General features: G+C 43.8%; 1 protein-coding gene across 2 annotated transcripts in view; it reads right to left on the bottom strand.

Moving 5' to 3' along the window:
- The window catches only part of SH3PXD2A (SH3 and PX domains 2A), a 191,851-nt gene that overhangs the window by 113,244 nt on the left and 59,822 nt on the right, over positions 1-18,785 (bottom strand). For both annotated transcript variants that reach the window (XM_031063005.1, XM_031063009.1), the window contains one exon: positions 13,943-14,034. In XM_031063005.1, coding sequence (XP_030918865.1) covers positions 13,943-14,034 — 92 coding nt within the window. The remainder of the gene's footprint in view (positions 1-13,942; positions 14,035-18,785) is intronic.

The following is an 18,785-nucleotide window of genomic DNA, read 5'->3' as shown; positions in this document are numbered from 1 at the left end:
TTCAGCAGTGCTGCAGGTTAGCACACAGCTCTCCCTGCCTGCAGACTGAAAATCCAGCCTGCTTTGTCCACCACAGAAGATTAATTACCCAGGAACTCCAGGCTGGTGATGATGAATTTCTGTTTGGCAGACCACAGAGACAACTTCTACAAAAATTACAGGTTACAAAACAGCAAAAAACCTTGATTTTATTTCTGCCAAGTTAGTTTTCCATGACTTCTCCTTTTCTTCCCAAGAGATGCTTTAGCAAGGCAAAAGAGCAGGTGTCCCCACATTGCTGAGGGTCAGTTATCAGGGCCACTAACACATATGAGGATGGCACAGGGTCTGGTCCCAGTTTCTGTTACAGCCTCAGGCTGTACTCTATGTAAGCATCTAACCCAGCAATGAGGCAAGTTGTGTACCTTCTGTCATCCCTCTGTTATCTCATATGTGGTATTGGGGATGAAAAGATACGAGGAAGGGAGAAAGTGATAGAAGAAATACATCAGAGAGCAAATAAAACCAATGAACAGAGCACCAGAGGGACAAATAGAAGTAAGTGTTGCAATGCTGGGGGAAACAGCACAGAACATATTGAGAAAGAAGAAAACAATATCCAAGGGATGTGAGGGTAAGGGGAAAAAAAACCAAATCAAAACAGAGATAGCTAAAAATGACGCAAGAAAAGATATGCCAGCATGAGGCAGAGAAGCTGATGCAGTCAGAGATAAAGCAGCCAGGTAAGAAAGCAAAAAGAAAGCAATAGATAAGAACAAAGCACAATGTAAAAATGTCGTGTGAAAGATTTAGGTACATATGTAGAATAGGAGACAATAAGCAAATTGCCTACAGCACACACTAGATACCTTCCAATGACCTAGTCCATTATACTGGAATGAGACCTGCCAAGCCCTGTTTGATGGATGAATTCCCTCTGCTCACACAGAGCAAGTGCTGGCTGAAGTGAACAGACCCCAGTGGAAATGGTATCTGACAGGATGTTTCAGCAAGCACAGCCAAACAAAGGTGCTCCACACAGCCTTGTGCTTATGGCTTTCTCTCAGAGAGGCTGCTTTCCCTTGTGGAGACTCTATTGATGCTTCACTGATTTTACAGCTACAGAACTAAAAGGCTCTCTCAAGGATACAGATGAAGATACATATCTAATTGCTTTCACGCCCTTTTAGTTGGGTTTTGGAATTTTTAAAATGAAACAGTTGTAAAAATAAATGCATAAAAACAGCATCCAGGGCACACACAAATTATTTGCTATATCAAACCTCTAAAACTATCAGGCCAATTAAACCTTTCTCCTGTTTTGTGATATGTGTTTAAGAGTCTCCATGAGTAGATGTTACCTACCCTCCTCCCTTGTAAGCTGGTGTTTTATTCCGGTTAAAATTGTTGTGTTGGCCCCAAAGCCTGTGTGCACATACTCCATACCTGCCCATCTCCAGGCAAGAAAGAAGAATTAACATGGTATGTAGAGGGGGCTGCTACTGATGAATAAACCTCCTTTGTATCCCAACCCTCTCCAGAATTTTTATGCCCATCAAACAAACATACACATGCATACACACACAAATAACTCTGGGAGCACATGTGCTCCTGTTGAATTCAATACAGTTACTCACTGTGTAGAAAACTACCCACATGCATTAATGTCTGGGGGAGGAGGAGGCTGCTCTGGGGATGAGGCTGACAGCAAGTTTAATGTTATCTAGCTGCATTACTCTCGAGGTGAAATGTTTCTGACATGTGTCTCTGTTGGGCTGTGTCCTACTTCATTCAAAACCAGGAATTTGCTTTGATGTTTTGAAAATAAAGCCTTAAAAGAAGAAACAGACGTGACTGGCAAAACTTTTTCAGGAAACTTGCAAAGGACCACTAGAGCTGTAAGCTGTTAAATGAGTTTATTTTTGTCTGTTTTGGGTAAATCCTCTTTTAAACTGATCATCACATATTCTACTCACACGGTTCTGTGGCATGTGAGTACATCTGAGCTGAATGAATCTGAAGTGGAGATAAGACTGGAGATTTTCTGAGCATATATTCAGATAGACAAAATCATGTCAGAAAGCAACGTTTGTTTGTTAAAGCCCAAACTTCTCTGTTTGCTGATATTAATTCAATCTTCTCTCAAACACTGCTTATCCTGCCAGAGATCAGGATGTATTGGGCAATAAACCAGGGCTCAGTAGTTTATATGCCTGTCCACAAAAACACTAAATATAAACTACTTGTCAGGAATCTGCAAGGACCAAATTATCTGATTTATGAGGATGCCGAATGATTGAGCCAAGACTGTATTAAAAAAAAAAAAGCCTAAAGAGAAAGCAGGCAAAAAAAAGGATGAAAAAAGCATACTAATTACATAAATCACTGGAGACCAGCCTTCCATAAGAAGAGGGGGAAAGGCACTGCTCCTATGATGCCTATTTCATCCCTTGCCTAACAATCCAAAAGCACATAACTTTCAAAGAACTGCATTTTTTCACAGGCTGGAAGCACCACAAAGCATCCTTCATCAGCCTGGCCTTTTGGCTGTTCTCCTTCTCCAAATGCAAATTCTACATCTGGAAAAAGCAGTAATCCTCTCTCCTGCCTGAAAGCCTCCTTTTATCTCCATTCTCCTCAGAACTCCTACTTCTTGCAACTCCTCACTCTGACATACGACTTTATTGAAGTGATTCAAGGCTTTCTGCTCATCTGCTGAATGTCTGCCTCTCATTAAAGCCCAGGCTCACCTTTGGAGCTCTCTCACTGGCCAGCACAGGTCACCCTGTCCTCTCTCTGCCAAGCATCTGTAATACAACCCCCTCCTGAGCACTCAGAGGAGCAGAGCACGGTAACAATGAACATTAACAAAGCTTATTTATCAGGCCTGGCAAGAAAAGCAGCTCGGCCACGAGGCTGCTCCTCCCCCAGGGGATGACACTGATGCATCAGGAGCATCGCTGATGCCACAAGTGCCCGTCCCACAGAGCCCGGCTTTGTGCAGTGAGACAAACAACAAGAGAGCTTTCCACTGACCTCTGCTGCAAGAGTTTACAGCTGAGTGCAGCGTTCCAGCAGCAGCCTGGCTCTTGGCTTCACTGCTAGGTATGTGTAGAGGTGAAGGAACCAAGCCAGATCCACCCTGCAAGGTGCCTCAGAATCCAGGGACTGCAGAGGTTATGTGCAGCTGAAGAACCTTGTCACTGGGACTACAGAAAGTGCTCATTTCTCTTACTCATGTGCCACCCAAATTTATGAGCTGTGTTGCTTAAATGTCCCATCTTGTAGGAAGAAATGTGGAACACTGGCAAGGTGTACCAGTTCCCCCAACAAGAGTAAAAGCTGCCCCAGTTACTACTCATTTTGCATTTGCCCGTACTTGCAGGGGTTGATGACAGCCTTACATCCCACTCTCTGCTCCTGTGTTCTGAGCAGCTGAACCAATTCTCCTCACTTGGGGTAAAAATTCACGGCACCACTGCCAGTGTCACAGTGCTGGGGCTGGGCTTTTTCACAGCAAAACCCTTTCTGCTCCTCCTTTACCTCTCAAATATTCCCAATGCCCCCGCCCAGGGCTGCACCAGGGCTTACCCTTTAATGCATTCATGAGTTCTTTTTCTGCTTGCCAGAGGCTGGCACAGGAGAAAGGGGTCATGCAACATGGCTGATGCTGTCCCAGAGCTGCCTGCTGGAAGAGCTGAGGAATTATGTAGGCAGCACCAGACACACCTCAGGACTGCCAGAGGCAGATCAAGTCCCAGCCCAGAGACCTGGGCACCACTGCAGAAGGGGTCACCTGCAAAGCTGCCTGCCAGATGTCTCTGTACATGTTTGTTCACTCCACAGCCATCCTGCTCCTCAGTAGGGCCAATCAAAACTGTTTGATTTCAGGGATTTGGGACCACATTTCAACAGGAACGGAGAGGTTCATTTTTGGTTCAATGTTCTCATAAAAGAAAACTCCTCCTTTAGTCGGATTTAGAAGATAATTGACATCTCCACATAATAGTGTGTTTTGAAATTTTAGCATCCTCAAGAACTATGCAGCTTCCCTAGAAAGAAAAGATGATGTTGGTGAGGATTGTTGGTAAGGATTTCCTTCTAATCCTTAGGAAAAGGACCAGCAATCTATCCAATGGGGAGCAGCAGAGACAGCAGCACTGCTAATTCACTAGTGCACCAGGAGAGCTTCAAGCCTCTGATGAACACTGCTTCTGGCATGAGTCACTCACACCTCACTCCTGGCATGCTTGGATGGGAAAGGAAAAGGTTTATCTTTTAGATATAGTGGCCCAGCTGTTCTAATCCTACAGTTGTTGCCATGGTTGACTTCTCATACAGCAAAATATACTTTTTTGGTCCCCACCATTCAACATTTTATTCTTCTTTTATATTTTCAAGTACTAGCTATCTCAGGTTACTGGTGATTTTTTGTGGTGGTTCCCAAACGAGCCTGAACTGCTCTGATTTTTCAAACCCACAGACTGTAATTGAAAGCAAATGTAATCAGACATACACAATGTTCTGAGGCTCACCACAGTGCACTGCAGTCAGCATTACTGGAGTGGCTGTTAAAACTCCTTGGAGCTGGGAAGAAATACAGCTTGCAAGAATGCAGCAAATAACCAGCATTTATTAGATTATACTAAAGTATTGCAAAGCCACAGTCAATCCTCTCCTCACTATATATCTAATGTCTGTTTAAATGAACATCTTCCTGAACTTAGGCCAATTGTTTTAAGAGATCAATATGGAAACAATGGAAACAAGGAAAGAATTCTACTTCTAACACAGCAAATTCTGCAATCCTTACATCACTGTCAATCTCATATTGTCCATTACTGTCTGCAGGGTCATTCCAATCAAACTCTGCATAACTGAAAAAAGAAAGAGGCCCAAAAACAAAGGGCATCTTTGAACCCAGACACACAGCTCTAGCTGGAGATAAGCAGTAGCAAATCCCTTCCATAAAACTCCCCAACAAGATGCAAGCATTAAAAGAGAGGGTGGTGGTGTGATGGGGCAGGGGGAGGGGGGTGGTTAATTGAATTCCCACTGCCTCTTGAGTCTGCACTTAAAAGCAGGTCTAGGGTTATCTGTGAAATTTCAATTAAATCAAAAGCTTTGATAACATGATAAGTCATTCCAGAGTTTGGAGTCAAAACACGTTGTTATTTGATCCTCTGCTTGTGTTTCTGGGAACAGCACGCATGAAAGACAGTCAGCAGCAGAGCAGTCAGGAAGATGGAAAGGGTGGAAATGAATCTACTAATAGATCACTGTGTCTCCTTCAGCCAGAGCCACTTGAGGTCTGGTATTTTTTTATATACACAGAGTTCTAAAGGTACCCCATTTCTCATGAGACAGAAGACAAAAGAGCACCTTGGACATGAGCAGCACTCCAGGGGATGGCTCCCTACTGCCACAAAAGTTGGGCTTTTTTCCCAGGCTTGCTGTAAACAAGATTTTTACCTGCAACAGCACTGGGAGCTGACTGCAAATCTCTGTGACAGACACCAAACACTGAGCCCTGTGTATGTATATGGAATGAATTTCTAGCACAAACTCTTTTGTGGCCTGAGATGAACAGGTAAAGACAGGTACACTGAAAAATAATAATATGATTCAACCAAGCCAGAACCAAAACCCAGCTCTCATCTCAACAAAATGCAGGAGAGACAGCAGCTCTCCAGAGAGACATGACTTGCTTTACCTGTTGTTCAGCACCCTTTGATTGCTAAGGCTTCCTCCCCTCTCTTCAGAGGCAAGTGCTGGATGAAAAGGGCAGTGCCAGAGACTCTCAAAGTCCTGTTTACTGAGGAACATCACCTCTGCTTACCAGTGTTTAGACAGCAATGCTTCACCTTAAATAAATGTGAGATTTCAACTCCACCTGGCCTGTGATGGTCAACAGCATTGAAGTACATTGTAAGAAACACCTTCCCTTGTCACATATAGTACAGCCTGATAAAATCCTATCAGATGTAATGGGATGCCTTACCTTGTCCCCAAACAGTTCAAAATCACACACAGAGGGTCACATTAGGCATGTGTACATGAGACTTTTATAAGCAGTGAGGCTACTGATCCTCAACAGTGCTAAAAACAAAGGGACTCCTCCAGACAAGCAATGCCACAATTACACAGCAATCGACAACAGAGAGAGCAGACCACTGAAAAATCCCATCTGAGCCCAGGCACCACTGGGGGATAACTTATCACCCCATTAAGCATGTCTGTCCCTAGAACCCTCCTCTTCAGAGTGAAAGATCTTCATTAAACAAGAGTGTGACCATATTATAGACACAGCCACGACAGAAAACTCCACCCCAGCTCCTCCTGCCTGGCAGGTGATGAGTCAATGGTGACAGTGTGCAATTAACCTGCCAGCAGGGGCTCACCAGAGCAAGAAACCCAGATAAAAAAGGGAAGTCCCTGTCCCTCATCCTCTCCTCGGTTCCAGGCTTATCCACAAAGAAGATGAGGACCAGACACTTCTCTTCTGTATGGAGATAAAATCTCTTTTGTGTCTATCAGCATGGGCAGTTCAACCCTGTGGGCTGCAAACCAAGCATCACCTGCCTTTAAACAGAGAACTCCAGGAGATCCTGTGGCATTGAGCCAAACCTCTCTAGAAATGAGTGCTCAAGGAAAACTGGAACCTCAAATCCTTAACAACAAACTTGATAATCTCTGAATCCAGTTATTTTGGTTCTGATCCAATACTGCCTCATTAGGCCAGGGTTCCCCCACTGCCATAAACAAATAAATTTACTCTTTTGACTTCCTAACTGGTTTTGCATCTAGGAGCACCAGCAGAACAAGCTTTCCTGACAGATTTTGGAAGTAATGTTTCTTCCAACATTGAGTGATGATTTTTTAAAACAAATTATTTTTGTAACTGATCATTTCTAAAACTGTATTATGGAAAGAATGGGGTTTCCTTACCAGAATCAAATCCTCTTAGCAAATCTCTGAAACCTAAACTCTGCAATCATTCTGCAGGTAGAGCCAGGAGATGTAAGGAGCCTTTCCAACACCACAAAATAAATCAATGAGACAGTAAGGAGCAAATTTCCCAGTGCCCTGCATTAACCACTCAGCTTCTCCAGAAAGAAGAAATTTTATGGTTCAAGTTAAACAGTAAGCAAACTATTACTTTCTAATCTACAAAATAGGCACTGGCAAATCATCAGCAGTGATTGCTCCTTTAGGATATGAGTAAAATTACTGGACAGGAAGAAAGATCTTGAGCCAACATGTTTGGCATTTAGTTTTTCTAAAGGCAACATCTCTGCATTTCAAAACACTTGAGTCACTACTCTTCTACAGTGAAAGAAATTTTTTTTTATTTTGTGCTCATAAACAGTGAAATTTAACTAGCACTGACACTCTCATGTGTTTCACCCCAGCAAGGCAGTGTCCAGTGCCACTGCTGAAGCTGCTGGGTGTTGGCAGAGCTCTAATCTCATTCTCATACTGATGAATTTCAAGTAAGTCTGTTTATTCTTAATCCATCCTGTGCCCATGACAGCATCCCACTTTTAAACCCTGCAGCTTGCTTATAACCAATCCAGGCAAAAGCTATTTCTGTACACTTGGCTGCCAGTGCTGAGTGTCAGTACATTAAACTGTCTTTGCTCCTCTCAGCTCTGTGTCCTTTCACAGTCAGGCCTAAAAGCATGAGCCAACCCAAATGTGATACCCAAGGCAAGGGATAAAAGCTCATGTTCCTCCAGCTGCCATTTTCTATAGGTTTTTTTTCTGGCTGCTGAACATATTTCATTTAATATGCTTTCAGTTTTCCCTCAGGTTTATTATTTTGTATTCATCTACGTGTAATTTCTTTTTTCATTTTCTGAAAGAGTAGCAAAAAAAATTTCAATCTTTTCTCAGGAAGGCTGAGTTATTTGCTGGTATCACCAATGCTGCAGCCAGTAGCAAATTTCAATACCCTCCATTTGATATTCCAGTCCAAATCAGTTTATATGCTACAAACAAAAGGGAAAGCCCCATGTGAAACTAAAGAAGAGAACAAGTAATGAATCTGTTATTTCCTTTTTTCCATTCCTGCATTGGCTTAGTTTATTTAAGATAACAATCTCCAAGCCTTGCAGAGATCAGGAGCACTGATGAAAGGCAGCACACCCAGGGGGAACCACAGCCTCACCTGACCATGGCCCAGGGACTGAGCTCCTGCTCTTGGGGTCACCACTGGGGATTGGCCACACTTGCCCCTCTGTTCCTGGGCTGCCTGACCTCTCAGCCACAGACTGTGACAGTCCATGCTGGGAGCAGGACACTGCAAAGCACTTCTGAGAGCTAATAGCCAAAGAGACATTTTTTTCCACAAATTTAGGTGCTGAGGCCAAATATTACTAATAAATACAGCCCTAAACCAAGCATATTTCAGAGAATAAACACAGGTGCTCTGCTACACTGGAGATGCTCAAAGAGCTGTGTGGGTTTTTTTTAATTCCCAGTGAAATCAGTGAGAGCTGGGTGACCAATTAGGAGTGGCCAAGCAAGACTCTTGGCAATAACAGCCCTAATGCATTATTGCATCCTTAGCTACCTAAACCTCAGTGAATAAAGAATTCTTTGAGAATATTACATTTTTCTTCCCTTCAAGACAATGGGTTTTAACTGCCTTATCCTGTCACAATCTTTAATCAGAACTTTTTCCACTCTGTGTTTCATAATTTACTTCCCAGGTGAAAAAAAATCAAAGAAAAATAAAACCTCTATCTCTTCTGATTTTGCATTTCTTAGGGAAATCAATTCCCATTCTGCCTCTCTCAAGTGGAACAGATTTCCCAAATAAAATGTGTGCATTCAGCAGTCACAGTAACAGCGCCAAGTTCAGACTCTAACGCCAATTGTCATCAACTGGTGCTGAGCACACTCCTAAATGATGTGGAAATTATCTGTGTTGCAAGTCCTGTAAGAAAGAACAATCACAAAAAAAGAATGCCAGCTTTCCTCACAGCACATCTGCTCAGAGACTCAGCTGTCCAATGTATGGGGAAACACAATTCAAAAGTCATACAATGTAAGTGAAATACAAGCAATGAAATATAAGGGACGAAATGTAAGAGAAAATATTTTCATAGTATCAAACAAATCAGAATAAACACAGATATTTCACACATGAAAAGTTTTCCTCCTCTACCAATAGGTAATTGAATTGTTATTACAGAGCAGGTCTGGGAAACAGAAATAATTGTATATAGACACAGTCATGCTTATGGATAGAAAAGAGTGTATTAGGGAGCTGTGCTTTAACACCAATATGCTCATAAACTAAAGCAGCTTCCTTTACATGGTCCCTCCATTACCCTGGCTATTTCTGGTCAGCATCCTTATCAGGAATTTGTAATACATAAAGAAAAACATGAGAATCCAGCTTCCAGCCATTTTACAGTGGCTGCCTGGCATCAGAGCATCCGAGTGTTACACCAATATTTATTTGACAGAGATATGATCAGTAAAGCTCCTGGCTACAGACCACAATAGAGCATTTCTGTTCTTTAGTAAAGGCACCTTCAGCATTAACTGCATCTTGTGCATGAACCCTCATAATATGTCATATACCTCTAAGTTCCCTAGCTTTTCTGGATTTCCATATTATTTGAAAATTGTCTTATCATTCTCGCTGGAAAATTATTCTCAGATTCTGAACGCTGCTTAAAATTCAGCTGATAATATTATTAGTGGTGTTTTAAACAGAAATCTTGTGTGAGACTGCATGCATTTCTATAGAGGGAAGTATTGGAGAACTGAATTCTTGGCTCTTGATCTGCTCTTTAGACTGGATCTAGACACAAAGAAAAAACAAACTCTCACAAGAGTGGTCTGGCTGTGATACTTTGAAACTCACTGCAAAAAAGCCCGAAGACCAGTAAACCATATGCAATGTCTAATTGATTAATCCTACTTTTTGGGTATTTCTGTTATTTCTAGTAAAAAAGAATCATTAAAAAAATTGGCTTCTGAGATTTTGTTTGTTGACTGTGAGCCCTGGCCTGACCTCAGCCTTGAATTTAAATCCCCAGCAGAAATCTGAAATTAATCTACCTCTGGTTTAGTTATCAGTAATTATAATTATTAACAGAAGTATCCACTAAATGAATGGATTTTTAGTGACATTAGAACAAAGGATAAATAAAAACACACTTCCTTCTTACCTCACAGTGTCTTTTCCTATGGCTGTGCAGGATCTGGCCCTTACACAGGCATGGTAAAGGACACAAGCCCAGCCATGTGCCTACAGACAGAGACATTTGCCCAAACACTGAAATGTCACATATTGGAAACAGAAGCAGCTGAGAACTGCTCCTCCTGTAGCAGGGCTGATGGTTTGAAGCTTGCTTTCCCTGCAGCTAACCCAGGGGATGGAGTGAGAGCAGACAGCTGCCCTGGGAACACTGTCACTGTCACTCCCAGCCCTGCCTGGCACATCACTGCTCCTTTGGCCCCCCAGCTCCCTTGCAAAGCCATGCTTTCACCATGTGGAACACCTGAACAGCTCCCAGACCATTCCACACGGGAATTTAGTGTCCTCCAATGGTCTCTCCCATGCCACATGAAGGAAACCTGCTGTTGGCAGCTACCTGGCCTGGAGCTATCTCCACCAGCAGGAGCAGGCTCAGAGGAGACTGTCAGCCAGTACCAATGCTGAGATTTCTTGAGACATCTCTCCAGCTCTCTGCCTGTGAGCTGCTGTACCCAGGAGAGATTTAATGGGCTGGAAGAAATACCTTCTGCCTATTGTCACAGGACTTGAAAGCCTGGACTATCACCAAAACAGGAAACAGAAAACCTAAGCTGTGAATTCAAGTGAACAGACTGGCCAGATTCTGAGAGATTGGGCAAGGCCAGCTTTTACTGCAGCTTTTACTGCAGCTGGGCTGTGAGCTGCTCAGCACTGCAGGCACTCAGCACAGCAGCAGTAGGAAATGACTCTGCAGGGAGCAGCCAGCCAAACACGGCACAACCTGGACAGGAGCCACAGAGAAGCAGGGAGGAGGCAAGGGCAGGGCAGATGAAGGGCTGTAAGGAAGAAGCCAGCAACACATTTGTAAAAGTGCCTAAGGAGCTGCAGGGGAGTTTTGGTGTCTTTCAGGACAATAGGAACAGAAGTGAAGAGCTCAGCTTTGCAGCTGAATTAATGCAGTGCTACATGGATTAGTGCACCATTGCAAGCCATGGCTCAGCAATTAAAGGCATGGATACCTCTCTGCACATCCCAGCTGCAAGCTAAACTAGACATTTTTGTGTCTCCTCCCTCAAAGTTTAAACTCCCATGTATTTCTGTCTGGAAGCACAGGTTTAGTCACTGACACTCAACTCAATGGACTCGCTGGGCTCAACAACCCAAATGCCCATGGGATTAAGGTTACACTCCTCAAAATTAGTTAGTTAATTAAACCTTAGGTCAGGCTTTGTCTTTTGAGGCCAAGCTGCTGCATAAAAACTGAGCAGGTCAACATGAAACTAAAGATCATCTCATTGTGCACAGAGAGGAGACATGCAGGCAGCACAAGCAATTCTGTTCTCTGCCCCTTGGTGGCTGAGTCACTTGCTTATTGTTCTTTAACCCAGCAAGCTGAATGCCAATGTCTGTGCTGACAGAGCAACATACAAACCACCTCTGTGCTGAGGGCTAAAAGAAGCAGCTGAAGAAATAGATAACATAATTAGGATAGTCTAGATGATGCCTCCAGGCTACAGCCCTACCTCCAGTGAGAGGAATGATGAACCATGAGGTCTGGGGAAGACTGAATTCACAGGGCTTGGGCACCTGGCTCACTGCTTCTGGAGGGGCTTGGCAGAGTAAGAAAACAAGGGAATACACTGGGATTTCTCTGGAATCATGCTCCTTCCTGCAGTGCCTGCTGAGGTTCAGAATCACCCTGGAGGTGTCCTTCCCCCAGACCCTACACAGTGGTCCAGTGAGCCTCAGATCTCCTCCCTTCCCCCTCAGTTCACAGAAGAAAAACACTAAGATGTTTCCGTTGGCTTTTACATCATCTTTTTGTAGGGACTAATCTTCAGTTTCAACAATACATCTTTTGTGAAGCACTCCCAGCAGAAACCTTAGACACCTTCCCTAAGATCTGTTTGCTTACAGAAGACGAGGTAGGATTTGTTTAAACCCAGCTAGATTAATGTCTTGCAGACATTAGTGAAGTGAGATTTAATCAGGTTATTGCTCTACATTTTCCAGGGAAATAAATCACACTTATTACTAGGTTGGAATAGGATGCAAGGCTTGGGCTGAGAACATTTAGTCTTTTTTGTTTTTCCAGAGGGGAGTGAAGGGATAACTTGAAAATTCCTGCAAGGCTGTCAAACAGGCCTCTACAACTGTGAGTAGGGACAAGGGATGCAAGCCATAATGGTTAGTGTACATCCGGGGGTGGGCCTGGGTCCCAGGCCCCTGCCTTGCAGAGGTGCTGTAGGGTCTGCATCAGTACAGAAAGCAGACAGGAGTTTCAAGCAGACTCATAACCTCCATTTGAGATCCTCCATGTAAACTCTTCCATAACTCTTAGGACCTAACTCCTCTTCTGGGTGTCTGTTTCTGCCTGGCACATGGGGATGTGTCTGCATTGCAAATGGGGTGTTGTGGGATCAAGCAACCTTTGCAAACCTACTTGCAGACCCTAAATGAAACTGGGATAATCAGCAGGTCTCAGAGTATAACAGGCTTATTTTGTTGCAATGTTTTCTAAGTTTGCAATATGCGTTTAACAATGAACAAGCAACTATATTTATTCTCACCAGACATTTTCCTAAAACAAGGCTAGATAGGAAATAAAAAAGCAGCTCTTCATCCAGACTTTTGATTTAAAACTGCTCTTTCCTTCATTCATGAAACAAAAAAGGACTTTGCTCTCAGCGATGCTAGTAGTGCTTTCTTTGTACACATGTTAACACATCTCCTTGTACAAACCCGTGCATATGCAAGGAACAAAGTCTGGGAAATCAAATTGCAAAGGTCCTCCTCTCTTTTTCACCAGCATGGGAGCAGACAGCTGGAGCCAATACAAATCTTTCCAATAACTACAGGTTTGCACGTACTGAAGTGCCCAAAACCCATAAGCTTTGCATCCATTTCCCCTTATCCAGCGGGTGTGCAAACATGAGAGAAAGCAAATTACGGTAACACTGCCTGCAATCAGGTTTCAAATCATGCAACAAAGCAGCACAAAACACAATGGGACCAAGTCAAAATCTTATTGCATAGTACCATAAAATATATCCTGTTTGGGATGAAAGAGAAAAGGAAATACCAGGCAAGGGAGCACTGTTGCTTGTAAATACCCTCCTGCCAATGCTTTCCCTGGATAAATGAGTCCTATGGACCCTGAGTGCATCAGCATGAATCAGCCTGTCTGCTCCAAGGTAAAGGCTACAATTCTGTCTTGTGTTTAATGGGAGCTCTTTCCCTCCTCCTTTTCTTGGCTTCCTGCTCAGAAAGAATAGACTCTCCAGAGACAATTTTGGATCTGGACCACAATGTTGCTCCCTACCGATAGCTAAGTATCTCTGGGCAGGAGTACATTTAAAGAAGCAGCTGGTAATTATGAGCCAAGTGCTTACTGGCAGGATTTCCCCCTGCTACTGAGCCAGTGCTTTTTGGGAACTAAATGACTCCTTGGTGATAACTATCAGGTGACACCTACAAACCAGGGGAGGTTTCCTCATTAGAACCATGAGCAAGAAACAATGCAAAGGTGGGTGGAGAATGGCTGAAAATTGTGTCTGAGGGCTGCTTGACTTCCCTGTCCTCCACTCACCCAAAGTGGTTGTGTGTAACTGCTGGGCATTTTCTAGGTAGTAATGAAAGCTACAAAATCTGTTCCCACGTCTACAGCAGTAATGAAAACAAATGACCTTTTCCTTCCAGCTAATCAAAATGTACCAAGCAGCACTGGAAAACCATCACCACACTTACTCTTTTGGAGGGTTAAGGTCTTCTGGGCGAGCCTCGAAGAACCTGAAGACTTCATCACACTGTGAAATATGGGGAGGAAGCCGAACCAGTGCCTGCAAATCAAAACAGAGAGTGAGAAGCACTTAGACATAAGCCAAGTTTGAAACATGGCATCAAACAGCTAAACTGCCAAGCACAAGGAGGCAAAACAGTCCTGGCAGGGGGAAAGGAATACTGAAGACCAGCAGCACACCTGGCTACTAACCTGAGAAGAAAGGAAACAACAAGCCCTGGCTGCAAATGTCAGGTAGGAAGCAATGAATCCAGACAAGCAACAGCTCTTAGAATTAGCCAATGTAATTTATTTTGCCACGTGCTCAAGAGCAGAGTTTGGTCCATAAGTGCAAAACCATGACACTGCATAGATAAGTGCTCTGTGGCTGGGACAGTCTGTGATATGGGCTTGCACAGCACCTCAGACACTCAGGTTAGGGCTTACAGATCTTATGTCAATGCACACAAATTCAACATCCACTCAGACAACAGATTAATGCGCTCATAAAGCCTTCCATGAAGCACTGTCCACACAAAAAGCAGAGTTTGCTAAAAAAAACCCATAATCAAACCAAACCAAACAACAATTTCCTCCTAAATTAACAGGAAAGGAAGTTTGATTAAGTGTCTGAAAAAAACAAATCAAACCCAACCAAAACACAGAGAGGCTTTTTCTGAATGAAGAAGGTTGCACAGCACATCCTGGCTAGCAGTGTCTGTGCACTCTCCTTGGCAGAGGGACATGGCACTTGTCACATACAGCAATAGCTAAGTACAGTCTGGGCATCAACCACATTATGTTGAAGTGTACTGGAAAGCAAGACCTAAAATAAGACAAGCACACAAGGCAGAAACATGCTATGAATTTGCTGTTCACAATCTAGAGCTTTATGGTGCCAAAAGAAGTTAAAGAACTGTCTCCAGCCCACAGAGATGGGGCAGCAGCTCAGCGACATGACTGTGAGACTGCCTCCAGAAATGACAAGCAGGAGAGGAAAAGAGGCTGGACTTCACCTCCTCCTGCGCTAAGTTATGCTGAAAATAGGCCACAGGTTAAATATAGACCAAGCTTCTTAGAGTTGCTGTAAACCTGTTTGACAAAATGAGATTGTCTGGCTCTTCTCCTAGTTGAAAGTAGGACAAACAATCTTGAAAGACGGATGAAAAATGGCACCAGAACTAAATGAAGATGCATTAGGTGAACAGGTTATATTAACCATGAGACATCTGACTGATCTTGGTCAGACACGCCAGAAGGTCCAACCAGAGCACAAAGACAGGACAGGGCAGTTGGTTACCATCACAGCTGTTTTTAACCAGGCTTTAGAAGTGGCCAGATTTGTTTCCAAGACCACATTTGCTTGGGGATGTGAAGGAAAAGAGTTGGAAAAAGCCTGCTATGAAATTGTAGTCTCCAGTATTAGATGATCGGGTCTTGTTTTGAGGTGTTCATAAATTCAAAGTCAAATGCTTCCACACTTCAGCTCTCCTCTCCTTTGTGAAGGGATGTTATAAGAACATTAGGAAAATCCATTTGGTATCACTAGGCCTGTGAAAAATGAGGCTCTGGCCTTTGGTCATGGGGAATTGCACTACAGAGCTGAAAAAGATGCCTTGCAAAGGAAGCAGCATCAGATGCAGAAGCTGGGCAAGAGCTTGGTGGGTCCAAGTGCCAGGGTAAGCACCACTGGCTGCTGCACTAAGGCAGGATGAAACTGAACAGCTGGAAAGCTCAAGCACTTTTACAGGAACAAAGGATGCCCTGGTCTCCACCTCTGTTTGTTCAAACTTGTCTAAAAGTGTAACAAAGGTGTGAGCTCAGCCTTTTTTGCTACTGTACATAAATACATGCGTCCAGCTGGCAAACCAGGAATAACACTGGGAAGTCGGGAAGTGCCCAGGAATAGTAATGATCACAGCATGTTGAAAGAGCCATGCCTCACCAGCACGGGCTAACAAGAACATAAACAACATTTATTCATCTGTACCCCAAGCAAGAGACAGCAAAGCAATGCTGTCTAACCAACAGTGGATGGAGCTGATATTTAGCACTGGCTCTACTCCTCACACCCTTTTTGGTTAGGGCAGGTTACTTAACCGCTTTTCATCAAATTCAGCTGGGATATATCTTCAGTTACTCCCTTACAATGCTGAGCAATAACACTTACCTAATCTGCAGAAAGGTTAGGAGGCTCAGATATTCAATATCTACAGTGTGTTTTGAAATCCCAAAGGGCTTAATCTTGCACAGGCAATGGGGCAGGAGCAAGCAGTGCAAACGATACCTATCATTACTAGAGAAACACAAATACCCAAGTCACACCCAGCACGGGGGTCTCGGGCATCAGACGCCTTCCCAAAGAGTCCCCACTTCCCTGCAGGTCACAGGTGCTCACCCTTCCCAAGAACCAGGCTCCAGATGTCAATACTGAGCTGGAGCACAGAGTGGGTTTTGGGAATGCAAAGCTGCTGTGGAGATTTTTGTTTCTAAATGGAGGGAAGCTTTGGGAAATCTGAACCCCCTGAATCAGTGTTTGGCTGCCTGGAAAGCCCCAGAAGCACTGTGGTCCTGCTGAGCTGAAGGGGGATGACTGAAAAGCACCTCTCTGACTCCAGGCTTTTACAGGGAGTGGATAAAAATCAGCCAGTCATTTCCACACCCAGCCATCCACCTTCCCACCCTGGGGCAGGGCTGGCTCTTCTGCTTCTGAATCATCTCCCTGTGCTGCAATTTCCAGCCTTGTGCACAGAGATGGACTGTAATCCAGCCCATAGTAACTTGCATTGCATGCTTTCTGGGAAGCTCAGGTGTAAAGAACCAATCAATTTTTACTTTTTTTTTTTTTAAGGAACAAAACCCAAAGAAATGGTAAGAAACTCTAAGAAGTGGTCAAAAAAAGTGCAACCAAGGGTATTAACCAATCAGGACCCTTCTATTAAATTTTGAATAGCAGCAGGGAGCGGTGACACTGTTTAGCGAGACAAGTGTCTCTTCAGCAAATATACAACATTCACATGAACGAGTCAAAGCCAACAGGATCCTAGTGAGCAAACAAAAAGTGCACTGAGGAGATCAGAGACACCACTGTCACTCTGCAAGGGGAAAATGCAAGCTTCTGGCATTTCCAGCAAGAGAGTTCCAGGGCAGAGCTGCAACAGCCTGAAGGAAAGACTGCAGGGTCAAGGGAAGAAGTGTAAAGACAAAGAGGAACACAAAGGAGAGAAAGGACAGGGAAGTGACATTCTTCTGGGGATATGGAAAACAGAGGTAAACACACACAGCTACAAACAGCAAGCATCCAGGAACTTGCACAGGAAAGGCAACAGATAAAAAGAGCCAGCAAGCAGAACTCAGCCTTGCACAAGCATCGAGAACTATCAGTAACAGCAAGTTTCCTTGCTTGGCATGCACAGGACGTGCACTGCTCAGCCCTCACACATCCCTCAGGAGATAGATAGCCTTTCATGTGTCCTTCCAGCCTGTAATCATGTCTGGCTCTATAGTACAGCTTACAGCCTCGCAGAGCAGGTGACTCAAAAGGCTATTGAAAAGCTGCAACATTAGGCAGGGCGTGAGCAGGGTGCGCTGGGGATGGCCAGCTACTCTCAGAGCCCCAGCCCACCTGTGGAAAGCTGCTGTGTGCCACACACAGCAATCAAAACCAGTGGAGCACCAAGTGCAGGCAGGGGTTCACTGCTTGAGGTTACATGAACTGGAAACTCCCTGGGACTGTATGACAGCTCAAAGGCTTCATGGAATACATGGTATAAAACCCTGCAGGCACGCCTAATGACGCCTTGAGTGCTGTGGGTTGCATTTTTGCAAATACATTTACAAAAAGCTGATGCAGAGTTGTGTATATGCAGAGATGCACAGCACGCATGTGTGTATATGCAGAGAATGGTTTTCACCCCACTGAACTTCATGTGTCTTACATGGGAGACTGGTCACACTGGTCTACCAACCTGCATCATTGCTAGAGAAAGAGCAGCATCTTCAGAGGGTGCTTTGTCTACCCCCTGCCATGGGTGTCTGGCTCTGGAAGGGGTGAATCATTGATTGTCTCCACACAGCCTCTAGAGACACTTCAGATGCACACCTTTTAAATCCCTAATGTCCAGTGGGTTTATTCCCAGCTCTGCACACAAATACACAGTGCCAGTTCACAATACTGCACAGTTATGAGTCCCTTACTTTTCCTCTAATTGTTTATAATTTTCATTTACATTAGTCACTACAGCCAGATGTTTGGGAATGGCCATGAGCCCAGCAAGGGGGAAGGTGCAATTAAAATAGATAATTTCTGAGAACAAAGAAATAAATTGTTTCATCTATGTGAAAACACTTTCTGTTTGACTGAGAACCTCAAGCTTGAACTAAAGCACTGAAGTGGTGGATGGCAAACACTGACAGGCAGGCAGAGAAGTAAATGAAGAATGAATGGTGGTGGTTCAGACTGAAGAAGAAGTGGGAATAAATAAAGAGCTGAGAAAAGGAGGAAAGAGGGTGCAGTTCTGGAAGTAACTGGAACACTGTAAGAGCCTCTGGCATGGAAGCACCATAACACAATGGAAAGCAAGGCTCTGCTCCAGGTGCTGAGAGGAGTGTTGCAAAAAATTGACTCTCATTACTGCAGCCAGTCTAAATGCACTGGGATTCTGAAACATGGATTAAAAATGTCAGATCAAGTTTGAAAGTATTTCACTAACAACAGATAAATTTTGAAAGTATTTCAGTTAGAAGTATTTCACTAACAACAGATAAATTTTGAAAGTATTTCAGTTAAACTCCCATTCTTGACCAGGACTA

This window comes from Geospiza fortis, unplaced genomic scaffold, assembly GCF_000277835.1.
Source record: "Geospiza fortis unplaced genomic scaffold, GeoFor_1.0 scaffold130, whole genome shotgun sequence".
NCBI lineage: Eukaryota > Metazoa > Chordata > Aves > Passeriformes > Thraupidae > Geospiza > Geospiza fortis.
The sequence above is the reverse complement of the archived record's forward strand: the minus strand, read 5'-3'. Positions and strand labels throughout refer to the sequence as shown.